Source organism: Rissa tridactyla, chromosome 4, assembly GCF_028500815.1.
Source record: "Rissa tridactyla isolate bRisTri1 chromosome 4, bRisTri1.patW.cur.20221130, whole genome shotgun sequence".
NCBI lineage: Eukaryota > Metazoa > Chordata > Aves > Charadriiformes > Laridae > Rissa > Rissa tridactyla.
In genome coordinates, this window is record NC_071469.1 from 30,213,352 (window position 1) to 30,235,978 (window position 22,627).

General features: G+C 42.2%; 1 protein-coding gene across 1 annotated transcript; it reads right to left on the reverse strand.

Annotated features, from left to right (window-relative positions):
- Positions 1-5,323: 5,323 nt before the first annotated feature.
- Positions 5,324-12,504, reverse strand: SSTR1 (somatostatin receptor 1). Its single transcript, XM_054201241.1, has 2 exons — positions 11,093-12,504; positions 5,324-8,651 (listed from the first exon to the last, which is right to left on the reverse strand). The coding sequence occupies exon 1, from the start codon at positions 12,325-12,327 to the stop codon at positions 11,140-11,142; it is 1,188 nt and encodes a 395-aa protein (XP_054057216.1). The 5' UTR covers positions 12,328-12,504; the 3' UTR covers positions 5,324-8,651; positions 11,093-11,139.
- Positions 12,505-22,627: the final 10,123 nt, after the last annotated feature.

The window sequence follows — 22,627 nt, forward strand, 5'->3', positions numbered from 1 at the left end:
CTGTACAGGAAAAACATTGTTTCAGCCCATATAAAAACTGTATAAAAACCATTGTATCTGTGAGTTTTACAATAGATACATTTGCCTGGAGGATTTAAATAATTCAGTACTTTCATATTAGGTGTTTGGTTTTGTTTTGGTTTTTTTGTTTGGTTTTTTTTTTTTTTTAATAGTAAATTCCCTGGGGTATTGCCTAGTGTTGTAGACCCCAGCTCTTGACTAGAGGACTGGATGTGATAATGTAATGCTAATGAAATAGTGAACACAAGAGTCTGTGAGTCCACATTTAAAAATGGTGATTTCTGCAAAGAGTAGGAATGTCCAAACCTCTCATCTATCACAGTAGTCCAAAAAGTGTCCCCCTGTTGCCAATTATTAAATCTGATTTTTAGATTTCCTTAATTCCTCCAAAGATAGTTTGACTGGTAGGCATATCATTTGTCAGCTGTACGTTTTATTCATGAATGTGTGATGAATTTTTAATGGTTTGTATTCATCAAGTAATCGGAAATAAAATTTTAATTTTCCACAAATTTTTAATAATGATTTATAGTGCTGAGGGCTTGATTAAGTGTGTTATGGCATTAAAATGAAACCTAAAAGTGGACATGGGCAAAATTCAAATACTTCAAAGAATTTTTCTCCTTTTTCAAATGTAGTACATAGCTTAAAGAAGATTTAAAAATGAATGGATTCTGTGCTTCCCCCAGGAAGCATAATTTCCTATCACTTAATTTTTTTTTCATGTTTTCAGACCTCATTATCTTTCCTCATTTATTGCATGGAGCTTAATCACTGGTACATGCAACTTAGTTCCTTCTAGAAATAATATTTTCTATTTCTTCAGGATGTGGACATTTATCAAGGCTGTAGAGTGGTGATTCATACATGTCACTAATGACACATAACTGACTTGAGAGGCAAACTCAGCAAGGCAGCAGTAGTAACCACTCTCCCAAGGCTTCAAAAGAGGTTAAACTTTATGCCCTTCCTTCTTCCCCCAGTATGCAGCCTTGCCTTTCTCCTCTGGACTTGTAGAGCTCTGGAATGTGAACGTGAACAGGGAGTTATCTGTTTGCAAGCAAGTCTTTTCCCTTTTCCGTATTCCAGACTTGAAGGACTGCTTGGCTGTAGGCGAGGTACCTGAAGGCAGCAGTGGAGGTGGGGAAGGCAGAGACGTGGCGGTGGTCCCACAGTTATTATGGCCTTTCCCTCCTGCCACCTGCCAGTTCGTTCACATTGCAAGCCTGAGGCAGAAGGATGGGGGAAACAACTACGGTTATGTATTTCATGGGTGATGTAAAGAGCGGGGATCCTGCAGGGCCAGGGAGAGGATGAGCTGGGGAAGGAGAGAAAAGAAAGACAGGCCCAAACCATCCACCAGGACATTAAATTATGTCCTTTTCTGTTGTACTGGTTTTAGATTTCTGGAGGGGAAAGTGGTCTTCTAATGTCTTCTTTTGATAGGTAGTATGTGTTTAATCTGATCCCCTAATATCATTAAGATACTGGTGGCACCTGCAAGGTTTCACCCTTTCAGCTGTTCTTTTTAATTTCTTTTTAGCATTCTTCCTAATTTATATGCAGCTGCCTGCTTTGGACTTAAACATTAGCATAGTGAATGTTTTTAGCTTTTTTTACTCAAAGTTGTTCATTTTAGTTATGTTGTAGTCAGTGTTCAGCTAAATAATGTCCATTTCTTGGGACAAAATCAGGATCTGTTTTTCCTGTTGTGAGTCATTTTACTACTTGTGCCAAGAATAAATTATTAGCGATGTCTGGAAATTCAGTTTACTGGTCAGTCTGTCATGATAGCAGTCCACAAAAAAAAAAAAGTTTTGTTGTTTTTTGTTTTGGGTTTGCATGGCAAGGTTTTGGTAGTGGGGGGGCTACAGGGGTGACTTCTGTGAGAAGCTGCTAGAAGTTCCTCATGTCCAATAGAGCAAATGCCAGCCAGCTCCAAGATGGACCCACTGCTGGCCAAGGCTGAGCCCATCGGGGACAGTGATAGCGTCTCTGGGATGCAATATTTAAGAAAGGGGGAAAAAGCTTGTGGAATTGCAGCTGGAGAGAGGAGTGAGAATATGTGAGAGCAACAGCCCTGCAGACATCAAGGTCAGCGAAGAAAGGGGAGGAGGTGCTCCAGGCGCCGGAACAGAAATTCCCCTGCAGCCCGTGGTGAAGACCATGGTGAGGCAGGCTGTCCCCCTGCAGCCCATGGAGTTTAACGGTGGATCAGATATCCACCTGCAGCCCATGGAGGACCCCACACCAGAGCAGGTGGATGCCCAAAGGAGTCTGTGACCCCCTGGGAAGCCTGTGCTGGAGCATGGAGGGGAGCCCACGCTGGAGCAGATTTGCTAGCAGGACTTGTGACCCCATGGGGGACTCATGCTGGAGCAGTCTGTTCCTGAAGGACTGCACCCCGTGGAAGGGATCCACGCTGGAGCAGTTCATGAAGAACTGCAACCCAATACATCTGCGTTTATACATTCCCTCTCCAAGCAAGTAGTGAATTGTGTGTACGTAGTGCATGCAGCTTTTTTTCAGAACACACACCTCCCAGATTTCATCACAATAACCCTTCCAACTCTGCAGTGTTAGCGGTGGCACTTAAAGTGAATTGATTCTCTTTCAATTGTACTTAACCACTGAGATGATGAAGGAGATTCTGGTCCATTTGAAGCAATTCTGATATCCTAAGAGAATAAGTAATCATAAGAACACACGCATTAGTCTTCCAAAGTAAAACAAAGTTGTTTTTCATTCTTTTCTAGATTCTGAAGCTTAAAGGGATGTGAAGAGAATACACAACATGAGCACCAACCTATTAATATACAATGTGCATTACAGTCTGTTCTCCGCCGTACCTAGTGACATTATATTATTAGACATCCAAAACTTTTACATCACAAGTCCTCTTTTACTTACCTATACATCACAGAGATACTAATGAGGAAGCTTTCATTACTTTCAGATAAATTGACCACACTAATGCTGTTAACATCCATTGCAGTTCCATAAATCCAGTTTAGATCTCGTCATGTAAAGCCAACTTTGCTGCAGTAAAAGACACGAACTTAGGTTTAAACACATAGTTTTCTTTTGGGTTAAAAACTAAATTATGCATATATTTGTCTACATTACAGAGAATACGCTTTCCTAGATTTGATATTGTGGGAATATTTTTTTTGAACAAAAATCTTTCTGGTCAGGAGAAGCCCTTCTGCAGACTCTAGAATATACTTCAGTGCAAATATGGCTGACAGATATTTTTCCACAAATATGTACGTATCAGGAGTTTTTCTTCCGTGCTTAGGGAGTTTATTCTCTTGCTTATTTTCAATTAAGTCTTAGTTCTAATGAAAGGTTCTTGAATGAGTACATTGAAACCTGCAATCCTCTGTAGATCAGATAAGCCATCTTGGGAATGTAGCTCTATGCCTTCGTGCTAAACCAAGTTTGGCGTTTCAAAATCTGTGGAGACCACGAAATACATGACCATTACCTTTTTTTCTTAAGAGTATATATTTCTCTTATGGGAAGTAATTTTCCCAGTCATAGCACTGAAGATGATTTTAAAGTAAGAAATTCTGTAAATCTTACTTTATGATCAGAAAAAATGCTGCCGTATTCCATTTCTGTCTTCTTCATATGGAGTTCTTATTTGTTTGCATTGTGCAAAAATTTGATAAGACTTTTTTCTATGTTAATGATAAAAGGAAAGAAAATAATCCATGAGATTCAGAGCATCTGAAAAATCCAAAACAAATTACATAAATTTTAAAAAAATCTATTATCTATTTATTTTCTGCATTGTTTTCCTGAATTTATAGTAATTCCATAAAGTACTTAAATTATCACTTGGTTCTTAGAAAAAATACCTAGATACTTTCTAACCTTCAAAAAGAACAACATGCTTTGAAAATAGCCGTTGACATAAAAAGCAGGACTTGGTATTTTTTGCTGAGTTGGAAATCTATGTATTTGCTATGTACCCTAAACAATCTAAATTAATTACGTGAAAGAGCCAAGTCCTGCTTTATAATGCCTGTACTGGACATTCTTTTTTCCTCTTTTCTTAATAAAATGACCTCTGCTGGGTATTCCACCCTTGATTTTTCTCCATTTCAGATTCCTTCTTTCTAAGGCTGTTCAGCATCAGATATCTGCCGGTTTTGCCTTCTTTCATATCCATTCTCCCCAAATACCCAGTCTTTTGCCCAGATGTGAATATATCTTGAATGTTTTGCCTGTTCTTGTATGACAACCCATAAAGCCCTGCAACTTTTCCACCTTGTTTTCCACCATAAATAACAGGAACAACAACAGCGACAATCAAAACCCCACCTGTCCCCCACACCTGTAACAACTTCATATACAAGCATCTGAGAAAGCCATTCCCATAACTCTTCTTCCCAGTTAACAGATGAGGATTTTGTACAGTCTTGCAAGTAGCAGAAGAGACTAAAGCTCTCCTGGGCTCATTGTGTGGTCAGTTAACAGCTACTAGCATAAAAATTAAAACAAAGTATATACTGTGCCATCAAAAAAACCCAAACGTTCTCTGTGTTTCTTAGCTTTGATTTCATTGAATTTTCTTTCATTTATTCATTTGGTCTTGCGATTGATTTGTGTCATTTGTATCTAAGGCATGGATAATAGACTAGATCTTTAGCTGATGTAGCTGTTCAAAACATCACTGAAATCACTTACTGATAGTAGCCAAGAATCTTCAGTGGGTAAATAATCAATTTTTCTTATTTATGTCTTCTTTCTTATGAAGACACTCAGGTTTCCAGAAAAAATACAAAATGGTATAGAAAATACAAGGCATAAAATAATAAGCATGTTTTAATATCAAAGTTGTTCTAGTTTTCATGAAGGCATATGAAAGTATTTGAAAAAAAGCTTCTTTACAATATTGTACAGTTAGTTTCTCTTCTAAAAGTGTCTTTTCTCTTTCTTTGACTAAATGACATACAAAATAATTCTGCCGCAATGTTAGGAAAATAAACTCACTAATACTGGTATTGATTTTCTGCTCAATAATGCAGTGCTTTTCAAATTTTTCTTTTATCCATGACTTGTCTTTTATTGACTGCATAAGGGGGCAAGTTCCATCTGTGTCTGTTTTTAACAGAAACCAGAGAGCAAAAAGATCCCCAGCCTTTAGTTGGTGCTTTGATAGATAATGCACTTTTTGTATACATTTACAATGTATTATAACCTGCTTATCCCAATTAAATAACGAAAAGACCGTAATCATAGCCTCCATTTGTTTTCTGGTTTAGCTCTCGGATGGAGATGTTCACCTTACCCTAGCTGGGGAAGGGTGTGGTTGCTCCATGCAGTAGGCATGGGGAGTGATTTCCTGAAGCGCTGGGCCATTGCAGCTCTCTGTGAGAGCCAGCAAGCTCCAAACTTTCTGAACATCAAAGCAATATCTCCAAATATAGCCACTCCCGTTCTAAATCAAACACTAGTCACGTTTTTTTCTCCAGGATGTCCTTCTCCTACCAGCTCTGATCTCTCCAGCCACAGACTCACCTCTGTGGCAGAATTAACACTCCCATTTCCTCTACACATCACAGCAGCACAGCAGCAAACCAAAGACTACCTAACTGTCCAGCATCTGGAATCTGAATTTTACTAATCGTGAATTCCTTTATGACCAATATACATTCTAATTCATCCCTTTACGTGTTGCATAATGGATCGAATAGGATGTTTACGTATTTTACAAGAAGGAAGGATATATATGCACATGCACATTGTGTGTATGTGTATATACTCATACATACTTGCGTTGTACAGCTTTGCCACATTTTGAACTACTCCTTTGAGCTTGCCATTGTAAATCTGAGTTCCTGCAAGTCCTGCAAGAATCAGTTGAACTTGTGGACCTTTGATTTTATCAGTCTGTGGGCACCGGCACCCACATTACTCAGCGTTGCTCAGCATTATGAAACGCCGGGCATTACAACAGCCTTGCAGAAGCACAGAGCTTCCCTCTGGGCTCTCTTTGACTTTTATGGTTGGTAGGGCTCACGCGTTCACTGAAAGCAGCACTGTCACCAGCAATGTAAGCTGAGCCAATACAATCCAATTACTGTGCTCATCACAGTGATCAGCAGGTCTCAAGTCATAAATCTGGTAATTCTTATCTGTCCTACAACTCCCATATGCTATGCATTTGGGCACTTATCTGAGCCTTTCAAGTTAGAAAGATAAAGAACCCACAGAGCGACCCAAAATCATCACACAGCATAAAAACTTGCATAGAGAAGAATTTTTTTGGGGGGAAAGGAGAGTAGAATGGGCCTTCTGTACATTTATATTGCTTTCAAGGTGACTCTACTCATCATGGACATGATAAGCATATACGACAAATGTATTCCATCCAGACTGGAAATGAAAACCTATATATCTCAGGTAGGCTACACCACCTTGCTGCCTCTGCTTCACGGCTGCTTACTACTCTGCCAAACCCAGATTTTAGGCTTTTGGGGAAACAAGGCTGGAAAGGATCGCCCACAGTTAGCTTTTATTGAAAAAGCATCTTTCTTGTCAAAACTGTGCTTGGTTTGTAGCCGTCTAGTGACATACTTTGAAATACTTTCTGTTTCACCTGTTCTTCTTGGCTATTTCTCTCTACAAAATAAAATATCTAAAAGCATTATTCTTAAAGAGAAATCTAATTAGTAAATTACCCTTTCTTCCTGTGGCTTAGCCTGCAGGTATCAGTCCAACAGGGCTCTGTTGAAGGGGATGGAAGTGCTGAATACACAATACGGTACAAATGTTTTATTCTCCTCTAGAGATTCATAATTCACATTCTTGTCTGTGGAGCCCTGGAGTCAGGTAAGGTTTCTAGGGGCTGAAAATCACAGAGTCTAGAACATTGGATTGATGTATGTTTCTTGGCCAATTTCTTCTGCTTTTTTAAAAAATTTTTTCTGGGATTTTTTTTGACAGGATTTTAAAACACTAATTTACGCTGCTGTTCTGGAAATAGGGCAGAGAAAAGTCAAATCTTACGTAACTTATTCATCAGTGGGTCATTTTATTTCAGTAAGATTCAGTTTAATATTTAAAATTAGGAAGCTGATTTTTGGAAACTGCTTACTGTATATGTTCGTAGTGTTAACAGAGTGTGCCACATACATTTGAAATGCAGACTTTTAGTTTTTCACAAACAACCAGAAAGCCTTTTATGGTTTTTTTTTTCTGATTCACTGGAAACCTGGCATTTCACAAATGCTTATGGCACATTCAGAAATCTGATTCTCCTTCTCTGTGAAGAAATCAGATGGGTTCTTTAAGCGTTGAATGCAAAGAAACCGTACGCTGTGCGATGTTCTCCAGAGGCAGAGTGTCTCCATGTGGCCGTCAACTTTTTCATCCACACCCCAGATAGGAAGTGCTTCTGTGACCAGTCTGGTTCAAGCCCAGTAACTGCACATAGGAGTTATGAGATGAGTAACTGCACAGGGTTATGAATGGATCTTTGCTACTGCACTGGGAAGCCTGGTGAGGAAAGAGAGTAATTTCCTCCTTTTAAGTGGGAAAATGCTGCAGAAGTACCTGATGTATATGCCAGGTGAAGACCACTCTCTCTTTGTGTATACCAGGGGAAATAGTCCAGTCCATGGACTAGAGACTCCTCAGAGCTATCACACTCTTGAGTTTAGGTCTTAGGCTAAACAAAGAACAGCAGAAGTCACATGGATTTCAGTGGCACAGGGACAATTTCCATGACAAAGGGTAAGCAGTATTTTTTAAAATATTAAACTCATGGGGAAAATGCAGCAAGGTACTACTGGTTATAAATTACAGTTCACCTGTTTGTGGATTAATTATGTTACAACTGTATCAAGAGGCAAAATGTCACCAAGAAATACGTCACTGCGGTCTTTTTTTTAGTGAATTAAACATTAGTTCAAATTGTTTTCATATGAAATCTGAAGACTCTTATTTGCAATTTGGAAAGCATTAAAGAGATTTCTGTTTGTTTTCTGGTACACATTATTTCACGAGGACAAGTTTGTTTTTTTTTTTTTCCCTGGTAGTTTTGTTCTACTATTTAGAATAACAACACAGAATGAACTCACTTTTTCTTCCAAAGCAAACGAAGAGTGATTTACAGCTGTTGATCCCTTCTCCCACTGCCAAAGTCAAACTAAACTCGGGGTGAAAAATAGCAGGAAGAACTGTTATTTTAGGATAAACAGAGTTTGTTTCCAGCTGAAACTGCACAGGGTGTTTTAGCCAGAAATCATACGGGCACTGCTGGCTGGGAGCGAGTGAATCAGCGCATCCATCTGCAGGAAAGCCTGCCATCTACTGAGGCACCCACAGCCTCTGCGGCAGCACCCGGCTACTCTGCCCAGTAGGAGCATCACCTCTGGAGAACTGAAATTAAAGTGCATATGCTGGGAGGTGCGCAGGCATCCATCACGGCTTTGCTTAAAGGCAAACTGAAAAATAAAAAACAGAAAAAAGAAACAAAACCAGGCTCACCTTTTCATCAAAGCTGAGTATCGGGTATGGATCACCGCTTCTTAACTTTTGCTTCGTTATGTCTGTTAAACAAATCCAACAGTAGAAAGTAGGCTGACTCTCTGATCTGACCATACATAACAATATGCCTGGGTGAAAAAGACCGCATAAGATTATGAGATTTATACCACTTTGAAGAGATTGTGAGTGAGATTTTAAGTGAAGCTCTACAAATAGCATCGTGTGGTATCATGGGGCATTTTACTGTTTTGACAGCTGTTTGATTTCTGTGAAAAGTTAAATAAGCTTATACAGAGATTTCATCCTTTTTTTCCCCCCATGTGTGCATGTAAAACATTACAAAAATAATATTTGCGTTTTTTCTTTAAATGAGGTCCACTGGAAGTAAAAGAAAAGAAACTGTACAATTCTTAAAGCTTTTCACAAAATATTTTAATAAGGATGTAACAACTTTCACATTAGCAATTTTTAAACTAAAAGGAGCTGACTCACAGTCCATTGAAGTGAATTAGGATTTTTTTTATCTCATTTCGATGGGCTTTGAATCAGACAACTTTGAAATACTGGATTTATACATTCATTTAACAGTACCTAATTTTTGGTGAGAGAAATGTACAAAGTAGTATCCTGCTTTTTGCTGTTGAGAAAAGTTAAAGGGTATAATTTAACAAAAACCTGTAGTAAGTCCACCACCGCAAATGCTAGATGCCTTAATTGTCAACCTTACACTTAACACTGTACTTAAGCACCACAGCTACCAGTACAATGCTACGGGTACGCTGCTACTGGGGATTTTCCCCAATCTCTTGCTTCAGATTGCCAGTAGTTATAATTAATACAACCACAGTATTGTGCTAGAGAAGTGATTTATCACAGCTACGGGGACACCTGCCACTGTGGGACACTGTGAACATAGGTGGTAGAAAGCAAAAAACATAGGTGCTTGTTTCAACACAGTCCGTACCGATTCTTACGTCTGGGGTAAGAGGGAGCAGGGATAGAAGGTTTTGTTTAATCAGCTGTCATTTATCAAACAAGAAAGCTTTGTTTGTCTATACGAAAACTGTTCTGTCATAAGAGGGGAAGAGAGAAAATTCAAGCGAGAGAATTATTGTGGGGGAGACAATGTAGAGGAAAGAGATAGAAAAAGTGACAACCTTTTTATCTGAAAAGGAGCCTTCTTGAGCATCACCCATTTTAAATGCAACCTTGCAAGTAGCCACCACAGACAAAAGTACACAGTATAAATTGCTTCAGAGAAACACATTCACGACACAGTGACAAGAATCAAATAAAAAAAAAAATTCAACAAAAAGACGTCTGGCACACACTAAGAACAACAATTCTCATAAATGAAACATTAAGAAGCTCTGGGCCAGTATATTACATTGGCAACATATGAAATCCATTTATTTTATTTTATTTTAGTGCAACAGAAGAAACTGGAGCTAGAGTAATAGCTATTATCAAACAGCTACTTTTTTCATCAAGTATTTGTTTCAGAGCCTGATGGAGATCTTGAAACCAACCCCTCTGTTTTCCATGTAGGCTAAAGTGACTTTGTGGCCACCCAGGTCATTCAAAACTGTCTCGGCTCCTTTCCATGGCTGATGGAGCAGGCACAAGACAATGGCTTCACAGTCTAGTGCTCCCTTTAAACTTTATTATTAGCACACTTTATTGTATGTATGGACACACTCAAAACATTTCCCAGCTCAGTGCTCCCCCCCCCCGACTCCCGGCTCAGCGCTCTGCTCCCTGTGAGTCACGGGACTGTTTATCTCCTGTTATCAGCAACCTGCTGTGCAGCTCTGAAGCACAGCAAGAATCAGATTTTTTTTCCAAAGACCTTTTCTGCCCTGCTTCCCCCCAAGCGCAGCACAGAGAGCCAGAGCCCCAGTGAGGTGGAAGCTGCCTGCAAAGCAAAAGGCAGCTCCATGACTATGCTGCTTCTTTTCTCGGGGCTTTTTTTGCTCCCCTCTTTCTTTTTTATTCCTATGGGAGGTGGGGGACAGAGAGAGGCTACCTGCTCCTTTGTGGGGGAGGGCAAGGTGTATGTTGGGGGGGACTTTTCCCAGCGTTTCTGCTCTCTGAAGGGGAGGTGCGTACCGACAGATGCTGAGCAGGGTCGCTTTCAAGCGGGACGGAGTCTGACCCTGAATGTTGGGGCTTGGCTGAGGCAGGCTTGGCTCAGTGGCCGGGGGGGGGTCCCACCAACCATGGGGGAGGGCAACCTGTACAAAAGACGAGGGGAGAGTCGCTGCGGGACCCGTACAGCCACTCGTCAGACACAGAGAGGGGCGGCAGAGCCTGGCTGACAGACCCTAAGTCGACCCGTGAGTGTGGCAATTTGCTAAGGGGGTGTCAAAGCATCAGCGAACGCACCCACTTTTAAGGGAGGCAAACCGGGGAGGGGGGGTGGCGGGAGGGGGGAGGGGTGGAAAGGGGCAGCAGACCGAGAACATGGGGTTTTCTTTGCTCCTTCTTGTGCCAAACACCACTGTTGGTGGGCAGGACCGAAACCCCCTCCCTCCCAGCCTCCCCATGCCACAGCCCTGGCCTCGCTCACCCTCCTGCTGGGGGGCAGTAGGGGAGTGGGGAGGCAGGAATGCTTCCTCAGAGCGTGGTAATCCTGGAGGTGCAAGTGCCGTTCCTGTACATGCTCCCTGACTCCAAGTTGTCTGGGGGAAAGTCCTCCACACTGTATGCCCTGCTCTTGAGAGCAGTGGCATAGTAGTCGATGGGTTCCTCTGCAGCATTGTCCATCCAACTGAGGCAGAGCAGCCGCTGGAAGGACCGCTTGAAGTTGTCCGAGAGAAAACCATAGAGGATGGGGTTGGCACAGCTGTTGGCGTAGCCCAAGATGACAGAGAGCTGACTGATGGTGGCATCATCCTGCTCTACGAAGACATTGACTAGCTGCACGATATAGAAGGGCATCCAGCAGATGACAAAGACCATCACCACCATCATGACCATGAGGGTGATCTTGCGCTCTGAGCGTTTGCGTTGCTGCCAGCCAGCCTTCAGAGCCACCATGCGCATCTTGGCAATGATGAGGATATAGCAGAGGCAGATGGCCACCACAGGCAGCAAGAAGCCCATCAGAAAGGTGTAGACCACAAAGACCACCAGCCACCTCTGTGTGGGCTCTGGCATGAGCATGTTGCAAGCCACCGTTCCATCACTGTTGGCCGCTGTGTTGGAGAAGATGATGATGGGCAGGATGATGAGGATGGAAAGCACCCAGACACCCAGATTGACCATCTTAGCCACAGTTGGCCGGCGGTACCTGGCTGCCTTGATGGGGTGCACCACAGCGATGTAGCGGTCCACACTGAGGACGGTCAGGCAGTAGATGCTGGTGAACATGTTGATGGCATCCACGCTGAGCACCAGGCGGCAGAGCAGCGAGCCAAAGGGCCAGTGGTGCAGCAGGGTGGAGGTGACCAGAAAGGGGACGCTGAGCATCAGCAGCTCATCCGCGATGGCCAAGTTGAGGATGTAGATGTTGGTGGCCGTCTTCATCTTGGCATAGCGCAGGATCACGTAGATGACCATGGAGTTGCCGCACAGCCCCACCAGGCATACCACGGAGTAGATGAATGAGATGAGGATGGCGCTGCCCTGAGACTCACTCAGGGTGCTGTTCGGGCCGCCGGAGGAGTTCCTGCCGCCCGAGTCCATGCCCCCCGCCGCCGCCTCCTCCGAGGCGCTACCGGCTCCGCCGCCACCGCTGTCGCTGTCGCCGCTGTCGCTGCCTGCACCGCCCGGAAGCCTGGTGCAGGTGCCATTGGGGAGCATCCTCTGCCCGGACCTCCCCGTCCCCGGCTCAGAGCAGCAGGCGCCGGGCGCTGGCCCCGCTCGCCATCGCGGCGGGGCTCCTGGGGCGGCTGCTGCGGGGCGCTGGCATGGGGACGGAGGCGGCTGCCGGCGCCGCCCGCTCCGAGTGGCGGTAATTGCTGCTCCCCGGCTGGTGAATGATTAATAGGCGGCGGCGCGTCACCAGCTACGAAAAGGAGGAGGGAAAGAGGAAAAAAAAAATTGCAGGAGGAGACGTAAGTGGGTGTCCCTCCCAACACCCCCACCCCCCCCCCACCCCGCCTCCCATCCCGCCCTCCGGCTGCCGGCAGCGCTGACAGCGCCGGGGCTGCCCGAGTGCCGCCGCTGCCCTGTCCCCACTGCCCCCGCCCCAACCCCGCAACGCCCCCCGGCCCCACACTGCTCCCCCCAGTCGGTATTGTTATTGTTTCTCCCACTCCGCACTGGTCCCCCTCCAGCCAGCATCCTCTCCCCCCGCTCCACTCTGCGCTGCTCCCCCTCCATGGCAGCTGGGTCCGGGCCGGTGGCACCCCGGGCAAAGACACCATCCTTTCTCCTTTAGGAAAAAAGCCTGGGTCATGGTCGGGTGGGCAATGTTACCCGGGCAGGCATGCCTCATGCCTACACAGCTGCTGTAACCCTCTCCTGTCACTGCACCATGCGCATTGCCCACCCCATGGCGCTGGCACCAGGCATGGCACTGACTACGACCTACCACATAACCTTTGGTCCTAAGTGCACAGCACTGACTGAAAACAGCAATGCCCATGCCTCCTGCTCCTTCCCCGCCACCCTGTCCCACCACCACCACCAGATATCACACACTAGCAGCATCTAATACTTTTACAGCCCGGTTCCGCTCCGCATGCTCTGTCCTGAAACATGTCCCCCTCCCTGTCCCATTCTACACCTGAGCACACTCTCTGCCTCTGTCCATCACACACCCAACAGTGAAGGCACCAGTTTGCACGCTACAGCTCACCATCACCATTTACACCATGATGGTGCCAAGACCATCCTAGCTATGCTGCCGGGCAAACACACCATCTGTCCACTCTTCTCTCCCCACACATACTGCCTCCACTCATAGGATCACTTAAAGTTCAACTAGCACACGCTGCGTCACCAGTGCTACACCCCCCTCCCTTAATATTGTACTTAAAACACATGCATATCCCTTGTAGGGTTGCATCCGCACAGGGAAGAGGCTATAAACACTCCTCACCACTACACAGTGACACAAACCATTGACGCCTTCTCTGGTCATACACTACTTCTACATATATGTAACCATCACTACATAAATGACTTATCCCACGCTATACCTGTACACCCTCAAACTGCTTCTACACACTGACCCATGCCATGCTATTTTGTACACACACCCTGATCCTAGGCAAACCCAGTCGGATACACTGGATACACCAGCTTCTCATACCATCATCTCTAGACAGACATAGCTGCCTTACACACCTCATCCACACCACCAGTTCCAAACACACACGAACACCAGCAGATAGTCCTAATACTGCATCTCTACACCCTGGCAAGAATACTTTGCTGTGTTTGTTGTTTGTTTTTTTTTTTTTAAATGTATGACTTTCACATACACCTCTCCCTCTGGGCAATATGCCTCTTATCTCCCTACATGTTGTTTCTCCCTGCGTACAGTCTGTCCCTACATATTCATATATAACCACTTAATCAGTTTCCATGTACCACCACCACCTGGCCATTTTGCATTAGCTAGACACGGTTACTCCCTAATACACACACCCTCACACATGCTCACTGCATCGACACTCCCTCAGCGCATACATACATATGAAATAAATACTCATCAATTGCATATTCGGTTGGCTGTAGCCACTCATATGTGTGAGCACACCACACCTGTATGGACACCAACCTGCCTCCTCACGTAAGCTGTCGCCTATGAGCACCACCTACTTTTGTCAAGAACAGCAGGTCCACGCCACATAAACCGCGCCCCAGTGCATATGCTGCTATATGCTCCCCGCAGCACCACTATACTCAGCATCACACATGCATCCTCACAACCTACTCGTTTTGCCGTGCATGCCCATCACCTCCTACAGCTCATGCATCTTGTTATCACTCTCTGCCCACCCTCACAGTTATACATATTATCACTACCCACCACTTTAATACGCAGATACATGCGGCATTGCCATCCTTATAACCCAGGACCAGGAATTTATTCTCTCTAGCGCCGTATATATCCCCATACCCCTTACCACCTATTCCAACACATACATGTAACCTCTCTGATTGTATGATTTTCCTCATGTCAGTCATCACCTCCAATTGATATACACCCAGACACTCCAACCTGACCAGCATGTGCTTTTTGACACCTTGTCAAAGGTATTACATCTAGTGCGTGCAGACTTTTGCATGACCCTTAAGCAAGCTGTTTCCTTTTCTTCTGTGACTAAAAAGTAGATTGTGAATACACCTATACACCCCTACACACAAATGTAATAATATATAAAAATAACCCTATTCAGTTTTCAGTAACTGCACATAAATTCTATTCGGATGATTATCTTTGTGACTTTTGAGGGCTTTTTGTATTTATGTTCTAGTAGAGAAATGCATTTATTGGGCAGCCTTTGCAAATGATCTTAGCATTCTTAGGACTATTACTGTGTATGATTGTTTCAGCTATACGTTAGAGCACTTGGGGATGTCATACGATTTTTTTCTCAGAAAATTCATCCTTACATTTGGGGTTTTAGAGGTTGTATATTCTATGATGCGTTAGCATCAGAACTTCAAATATACAGTGAAAAAAAGATTTATATTTAACTACAACATGCAAAATCTTCACTTGCAGTGTGCTATCTGACACTGCTCGAATCTCTACAGTTATGTAAATTCAGCTGGAGAATTATTTTCTTTAAAATTTATATTCTGGGAGAATATGAATCATCTTTCAGTCACTGATATAAGAAGAAGCACAAGTCAATAGCTGCAAACCCACCAACAAGAACATCTGGTTAATTGTGGCACTTTAGTCTGTTTGAAAACCTATAGATCAAATATAATGAAATTTTTGTTTATGTGAGCTTTTGTTTTAAGGGGCATTTACTTATGGAGCATAGATTTGGGGGGTTTCCCTCTTTCATATTGTTATAATTTGGCATTTAACAATAGTGTGACTAGAAACGTGAATGCTTTTAGCTTGCTCTTTAAGAACATGGGAGCGAAAAGGATTAGTTTTGAAACTATTAATAGTAGTGTCATTACCACAAAATTTCAGTTCTTGTCTGCATTGTGCTCCATTTAATTTGCATACATATAAACACACAGTCACTCACGGAGTCATTTTGGACATTGTATTCATGCTTTGGCCCATTTTAATTTATTACTTCACAATGCTAGCATTTGGCCATGCCCTGCACCCGACAGGGTCAGTGAAAGCTCTTCTGCTGAGAGAGTTTTGGGCATAGTGTTCTTTCTTACTGCAATTATTTGAAATAAATTACCTGTAAATTGTAACTCCTGCGAAGGTCCTGACCTCGTTAGGCATCACACACGTTCCTGCTTGATGTGTGTGCCCAGAAAAAACAAAATGCCATCATAGGCAAAATTATAATGAGATACCACATGCTATATGGCCTACGTAGAAGGCTTGAGGATTTCCGTATCTCCATTCATTTAAATTTCCTTCGGGTACAGAAAATTACATTCACATTAGGGAACGATACCATTTTCCAAACAGGAATCGTTTGAACGCCTGCCTAGTCACTTAGGCCGATTGCTCTAACACAGTTTATATGTATTAATTTACTGTGAAATTCTAGCTACTGATCTTTATCAATGTTCCATTGCCTGTTTCTCAGTATTCAAAAGCATACAATTCTAACCTCAAATACTCCATAAAATAGCAATGCTTGATTAGAAATAATGCATTTTATTATCCCAATAATGATATAAAACCATTATAAATACCAACATTGGCTCATTTCAACGTCATCAAACAAAAGGCATAGTTCCGACAATCAAAATACCCTGTAAAGCACAAATGCTGATATAAACCAAATCTAATTTGGGAACATGCTTAAACATTTTATTTTTGTTACGGTTTGTTCTCTTACCTAAGGACTTTGCCTGTAACGAGCGGGCCAGAGGTCTTAGCTTGTGTTTATAATCCACCTGTTACAAAACGAGGAAGGGCAGCTTGACCTTCTCAGCATAGTCTGCAGGTTGGCCTAAGACACACATAGATACTTTCCAATGCCCCATTTTTGTAGCAACACCTGTCTCCCCTGGAAAGGTGGAAAAAGAATTCTTTCCCCAAAATGCTTACTTCTGGGCCATGTTGGAAGTCTAGGGTGAAGGTTCAGCCCATGCCGAGGGTTAGAGTTAGGGTTAGGAGAGACACGAAGCCCATAGGTCCAGATGCAGTGGGGATGCAAGGGGGAGGACCAATGATGGGGAAGGCTGTGCAAAGAGCTCATGCCTGAACACTTGTTTGTTCCCCTGGGACGATGCTAAGCATCTCAGGGTACAGTTCATCCCATGCCTAGGCTTATGTTTAAGGTCAGGAGAGAGACAAAGCCAGCAGCTCCAGATGAAAGGGGTTGAAAAAGGGTTTAAAAGCTGCATAAGGTGGAGGAAAAATCCACAGATGCTGTTCCCTAATGACTTCCTCCTCTGGAACATAGGTTGGGGTCTCAGGATAGGGTGCAATCTATGACTACTCTCATCTAACCCTTCGACTAGGATTAGAAGAGAGGCAAAGCCAAGTGCTCCAAGGGAGATGAGTCTTGAGAGGGGCTGTCAAAGCTGGGGGAGAAGACTTCACAACTTTTCTCCTCTCTCCACATTCTCTTCCAGGACACGGCTGGGGTGTCAAGGTCCATCAAGGTCCATCTCAAGCACATCTTAGGGTTAGACTTATGTGAGGCAAAGCCCAGAGCTCCAGCTGATGAAGCACTTCCCACTCTGATATTGAGGCTTGTTCCTTAATTTTCGTCCCACAGTTGAATGCCAGCCCAGTCAACTCCATCTGAAGTATTTGAGGCAAGAAAGCCAGTGGCAATTTAAACAGCCTTCTGACAAACATTTCTCCTGGTGGCAGGGTAAGGCTGACTCTGAAAATCTCTCACCTAAAAAAAACCCTGCAAACGGCTCACAAGGCAGATGATATATTTTCTGTCAGTCAAGATGCATTTCACCTAGTGTCACTGTGTCTCGAGAATTGTGGCAAGAAAAAGGAAATAGTCAAGACACTTAAAAGAAAGCCTATGGTAATTTATTAAATATTTAAACCCTAGGAAAATATATGAATAGTGTTCATGAGTATTTCAACTTTTCAGCCCAGCAGTGCTGTGGTAGCCTGTGAAACTGCTCTAATTCGTGTGCACTGTGAACCTTTAGCAAATTCAAAAGAGTTTTGGTAGGCTGAGTCATTTCAACGGGGTCCCACTGATTAATTCAGGAAATTGTCTCCTGTTCAAACTGTAGACACCCTGTGTACCATTCAAACCAAATGTTTCATATATCTCGCTGAGAAATTAATGAGTGAACGCTCTTTTACAACCATTTGTTTCTACAAAATATTATGTAGTTTGGGCAATCAGTTGAACTGTAATCTGTTACAGTTTTGTTAAAAATCATTCAGTACCCATTTCCATTATATATTTTGGGAAGTCATACATTTTTCATGACCTTTTGATTAAGATAGAAAATTTTGGGCCACTTAAACCACTCAGATGTAAATTCTGTTCTTGCTTTCTGACTGATATCAGTGGATGGGCTGTGAGTCAGCAGAGATTTTAACTTTTCATTAGAATGTCAACGTATTTTAAAATATTTCCCTTTTAATACAGCTATTGTATCATAGATGTCATGATTCTGGATTTCATTTTACTTCTAGCAGAGTGCCTAAACTTTACATCAATTTTACTTACGGTTGAAAATGCAGTGCAAATAGACAGATGGAAGTGATTCATTATAATGCTATGTTAGAAAGCATTTTCTCCTAAAAGGAAAAATTTGTCATTTGAACTTTACAATTAATTGAGAAATTAACATCTATTCTGTAAAAACAGATGTTTTAAACCACATTCATCAGAGAAAGAGTCAAGCTGTTGCTTAGTGAACACATAAATTATTCTTTGTCTCTTGATCCAGATGCATTTATTTCAGACTTAGCTGCGGAAAATATTAAAATCAGATGGTTGACAAAAGCTGCGTTACATTGCAATTCTTCCCACTTCATCACGTTTCCTACTGTAGTAGTTAATAACTGACACAGGGTACCATTACTGAAATCAATTATCTGACGGAGTCGTACAACAAACTGCTTCATGCCATTAATTTTTTCAGGAGAGCTGAGGACTGAACATACGTGCTGCCAGCACGCTCCCCACGTTCTCAACAGCAAGGTTGCTGCCCCAGCCAACGAAGTAAGACATACCGCCAGATTCTGATCTCAGACACGCGTTTCCAAATCGCAGTAATTCTATTGACTCTTGCAATTAACTGGCTTTGTGTTGATGTATCAGTGGTTGGAACCTCAGTTTCCAATACTTGCCTCCCTTCGAAAAGTTACTTGGTGACAAGTGGCATCAGCAGTAGGTGCGGCTGAAATGCTACTAAGCATGTTTTGGCTGTAAACATAGCCAAGGACAGACTGTTTTTAGCAGATTTTCATCACGCATAGTTAAAACCTGCCTGGAGCAGGGCAGATAGTTGTACACAAAATCTTGCTACTGCTGGATTAACTTGAATATTTGCAAAGAATGAGGGAGTTGTATATGTTGTTCTAGCTGGATAAATATTATCTGAGAAGTCATGCTCCCCAAATAATACCACCTTCTTCTATGCTGTAATGCATATTCCAATAGAAAAACCTGGTGTGGTAAAAAAGTAAGGCAACTTGTCTCACCACTTTGAAGGGCATGAACTGAACAAATACAGCAGGAAAATTGCATGCTTTACTTATTACTTGGAAGTAGAGGTATCTTCCAAGGGGGAATGTCTTAATCTAGTGAAAATTGCCATATTTCTGTTGGCTTCGCTGAGCGTGGATCATTATGTTAGCTAAGCCTTGCCTCTGAGGTTTCACAGCGGTACGTATGCCATCCCAGGGCAGCATATTTATGACTCAGTTGCTAGTCATTATTACAGCGTAACTGAACAGACGGGACCCCAGTGTGTTTCCTCAAGGGGAAAGAAGCGAGGGGTTGTGATTTGATGCCTATGGACATCGCTGGTGCCTGAAAACATGCAGAGTTCAGATTACAACACGGGTGTCAGAACTGATTTCACCTGTAATTATGTTTCCTTGGCAGGACTTGTATAATTTTAGATATATCTCTTGAGGAGAAAATTAGGATCCAGTTACATTTTTGGGGCAACTTTTATAAGCCTGGCTAGCCTAAAGCACTTTACAAAACATTCAGATAGCTACTGGTTTGCATTTTGTACCTATCTGCCATCTTGAGCTCAGTCAAAACTGTTCTATGCGGCTCTGCGTATGGAGATTCGATTTATAGGGAAACAATATATTCTTCAGAGAAATTGTCATGAAGCTTCCACAGGGATTTGAGTCAGTTTCATTTATTACCTTTGAATTTAGCCCCTGTAAAATCGCAGCACTTCAAGATGATTGATAGGCATCACTGTATTTAAACAAAAAAAAAAAAAGGCATTTTGGAAACAATTCAGTTAGGCTTGACACAAAGATAATCTCAAAAGACCTTCACATGGTGAAAATTTCTGGTGGTGTTTACAGCAGTTTGCTTTGCTTTGTGTAGCTGTGCAGGATAAAATGTCTCAAATTACTTCCAGGTAAATGGGCAAAACTGTTGAAACCACGAGGGGCTTCATTCACTACCCCTGAAGGAAGTTTTGCTCACTTCATCTGAAAGGAAATGGAAGAGCAACTTCTCTTATTTCACCTGTAGAATAGAGTTGCTTCTACCTATTATGTCTTCACTGGGAGAGATAATAATGAAATAAAAATAACTGAAAACTTGTAAAAATTGTCACTGCTGAATGGAAATTTCAGAAAGCTCTTTTGATGGGACAAGCTTACGATTTATTCACAAATTCATGTTATAATCACCATGCCAAGTGTGTTGTATAACCACCGTTTTAATTCTGTGGATTATTCTATACAATTTTTAATACTCTGCTTGTTCTTGCTTCTTTCTACGGGTTGCTATAATTTTACTGATTCCCTGCTGTGTAATCTTTGGGATCTTGGAACTGTTTCATGTGGTACAAGTGACTCACTATAAACTCTCTGTTTTGAAGAACCGTTTAATCTTTAAATAGCTGTATTCATATAAGTTACAAGAAGAAACGGATTTTGTCATTATTCAAGCAGAGATGGAAATGCACATTCAAAGAACGTGCAAATCCATTGAAAAAGTTTGGGCTTGAAAAACGTCTGTAAAAGTGAACTTTCCAATAATTTGATGAATGTAGCTCCTCGAACTATTTCACAACCGATTTAAACAGAAACACCTGTGACATTTATGCCTTTCACCGTGTCGGGTTGTGCCCCTCAGTAAGCACAAGTAATTAAGTGCAAATAATTATCACAAAAACTGGTTGAGGAAAGAGGCGTTAAGTCATCTTCTCCTTGTCTTGTAGTGAAATACTTCCCCACAGCAGTTACTCTTCTCTGGTGCTTCATCCAGCCTGGTTTTGAAATGGCCCAGTTACTGGTCTTCGCCAGCCTCTTTGCGTTTAAATGTATGCTGGCTGGTCGGGTACTGTTTGCCAGCACTAAGTATTTATTTTGGCAGGGCTGGATACAGTCAGAGAATAATTATTGCACTAAACGTATGAGCAAAATGAGAGGGTGGTCGGTTATGAATGGGGTGGGCTGGGGAGAGCGGGAGGTGCTGTTTGCAAGCAGATAACTTTAAACAAATCAGGAAATACTGCTATGATTGCAGAAAGCAAAGCAAATTTATAGGATAACCCCAGCTGTTGTATGTTAGATTTTATTACTTATTTTCACGTAGCTTGTGGAAAGAGTTCTCAGTGTGTGAGTTTTCATTTGAAGGTCATATGAATAAATGATACAGGTCTTCCTGAGGAATAACTTCTCAGCCTTCTGAAATGCATTTATACAGCAAACAATCATTTAATTCACAGCGAACCTGGTTAAAAATTGATGTCTCATCATAATCTGGCATGTAATTGTTTCTTTTGACTTGGGAGCAATGGGAAGCTGTTTTTATCATGGAAATGATAATACAGAATTAAAGGCAAATATGGCTACTAGCAACTGAAGTAGAAGCACACACCATACAGCGACAGCACAGGTCTAGTTTGTGCTGTCTGAAGTTCAAGTCCACCTCCACAAGACTGACTGCAGAAAAGCATAATCCTAGAGTTAGCTTTGATTGTTTGGTACTTGTACATCTCTGAAGACGGTTCAGCATTTGGGGCACACTATTTTGTGCATCTAACAGTCACTGAAAATACTTTCTTTTTTTGATCTGTTACCTTTGGTACTCTGATGTCCTGTACTTTGAGTAGCCACCAATGCTACTGCCAAAGGGATATACAAAGATGCCATTATGATCTTAAACGTAACACACAAACAACCGCTTATGGTGTGAAATACTGGAAAATCAATGATGAATACATAATTGTCAGTATATCCAAATATGTTTAATAAAATACGGTGTGCTGGCATGTTTTTATAGGGAAAATACTGAGGAAAAATTACCTCACAGGCTCTAAAACTGTATAAATAGAATTTTCCGTTCATTGAGGATGACCTGCAGATACGAGGTTTGTAAACACTGCCACTGACTTCAAACGGAAGGGCAAACCTAGAATTCCCACTTCAGCAAAACTCGTAATGTGATATCTTACTGCGTACAGGCACCTAGTTCTTAAATTTCCTTATAGTTTTTACTCTTCCTTGAAACCTGAGGATAAGTTTATATTGAGATTTTTTTTTTAATGGAGAACTTCAATTTCGGCTCCTTTAGGATGCAACAGAAGCAAGATGCAGTACTTAATGAATGCTTTTAAAATATCCCCATTTTTCTAAAGTAGCCTAAGATACTGAAGTCCAGTAAAACATCAAAGATCATCAGCCTCTGAATATGATTAAAAGCGCATTTGATGAAAAAGTTTATTTTTTTTATTACAGAAACTCTTCACTGCAAAGCTATGCTGAGTGTGGTGCTGAATTTTGTATTTAATAATTTATTTTCCTTTAACATTCAATCTCACTTCAACAAAATCTCGTCCTTTGTAGTTCTTCTATTTAGTT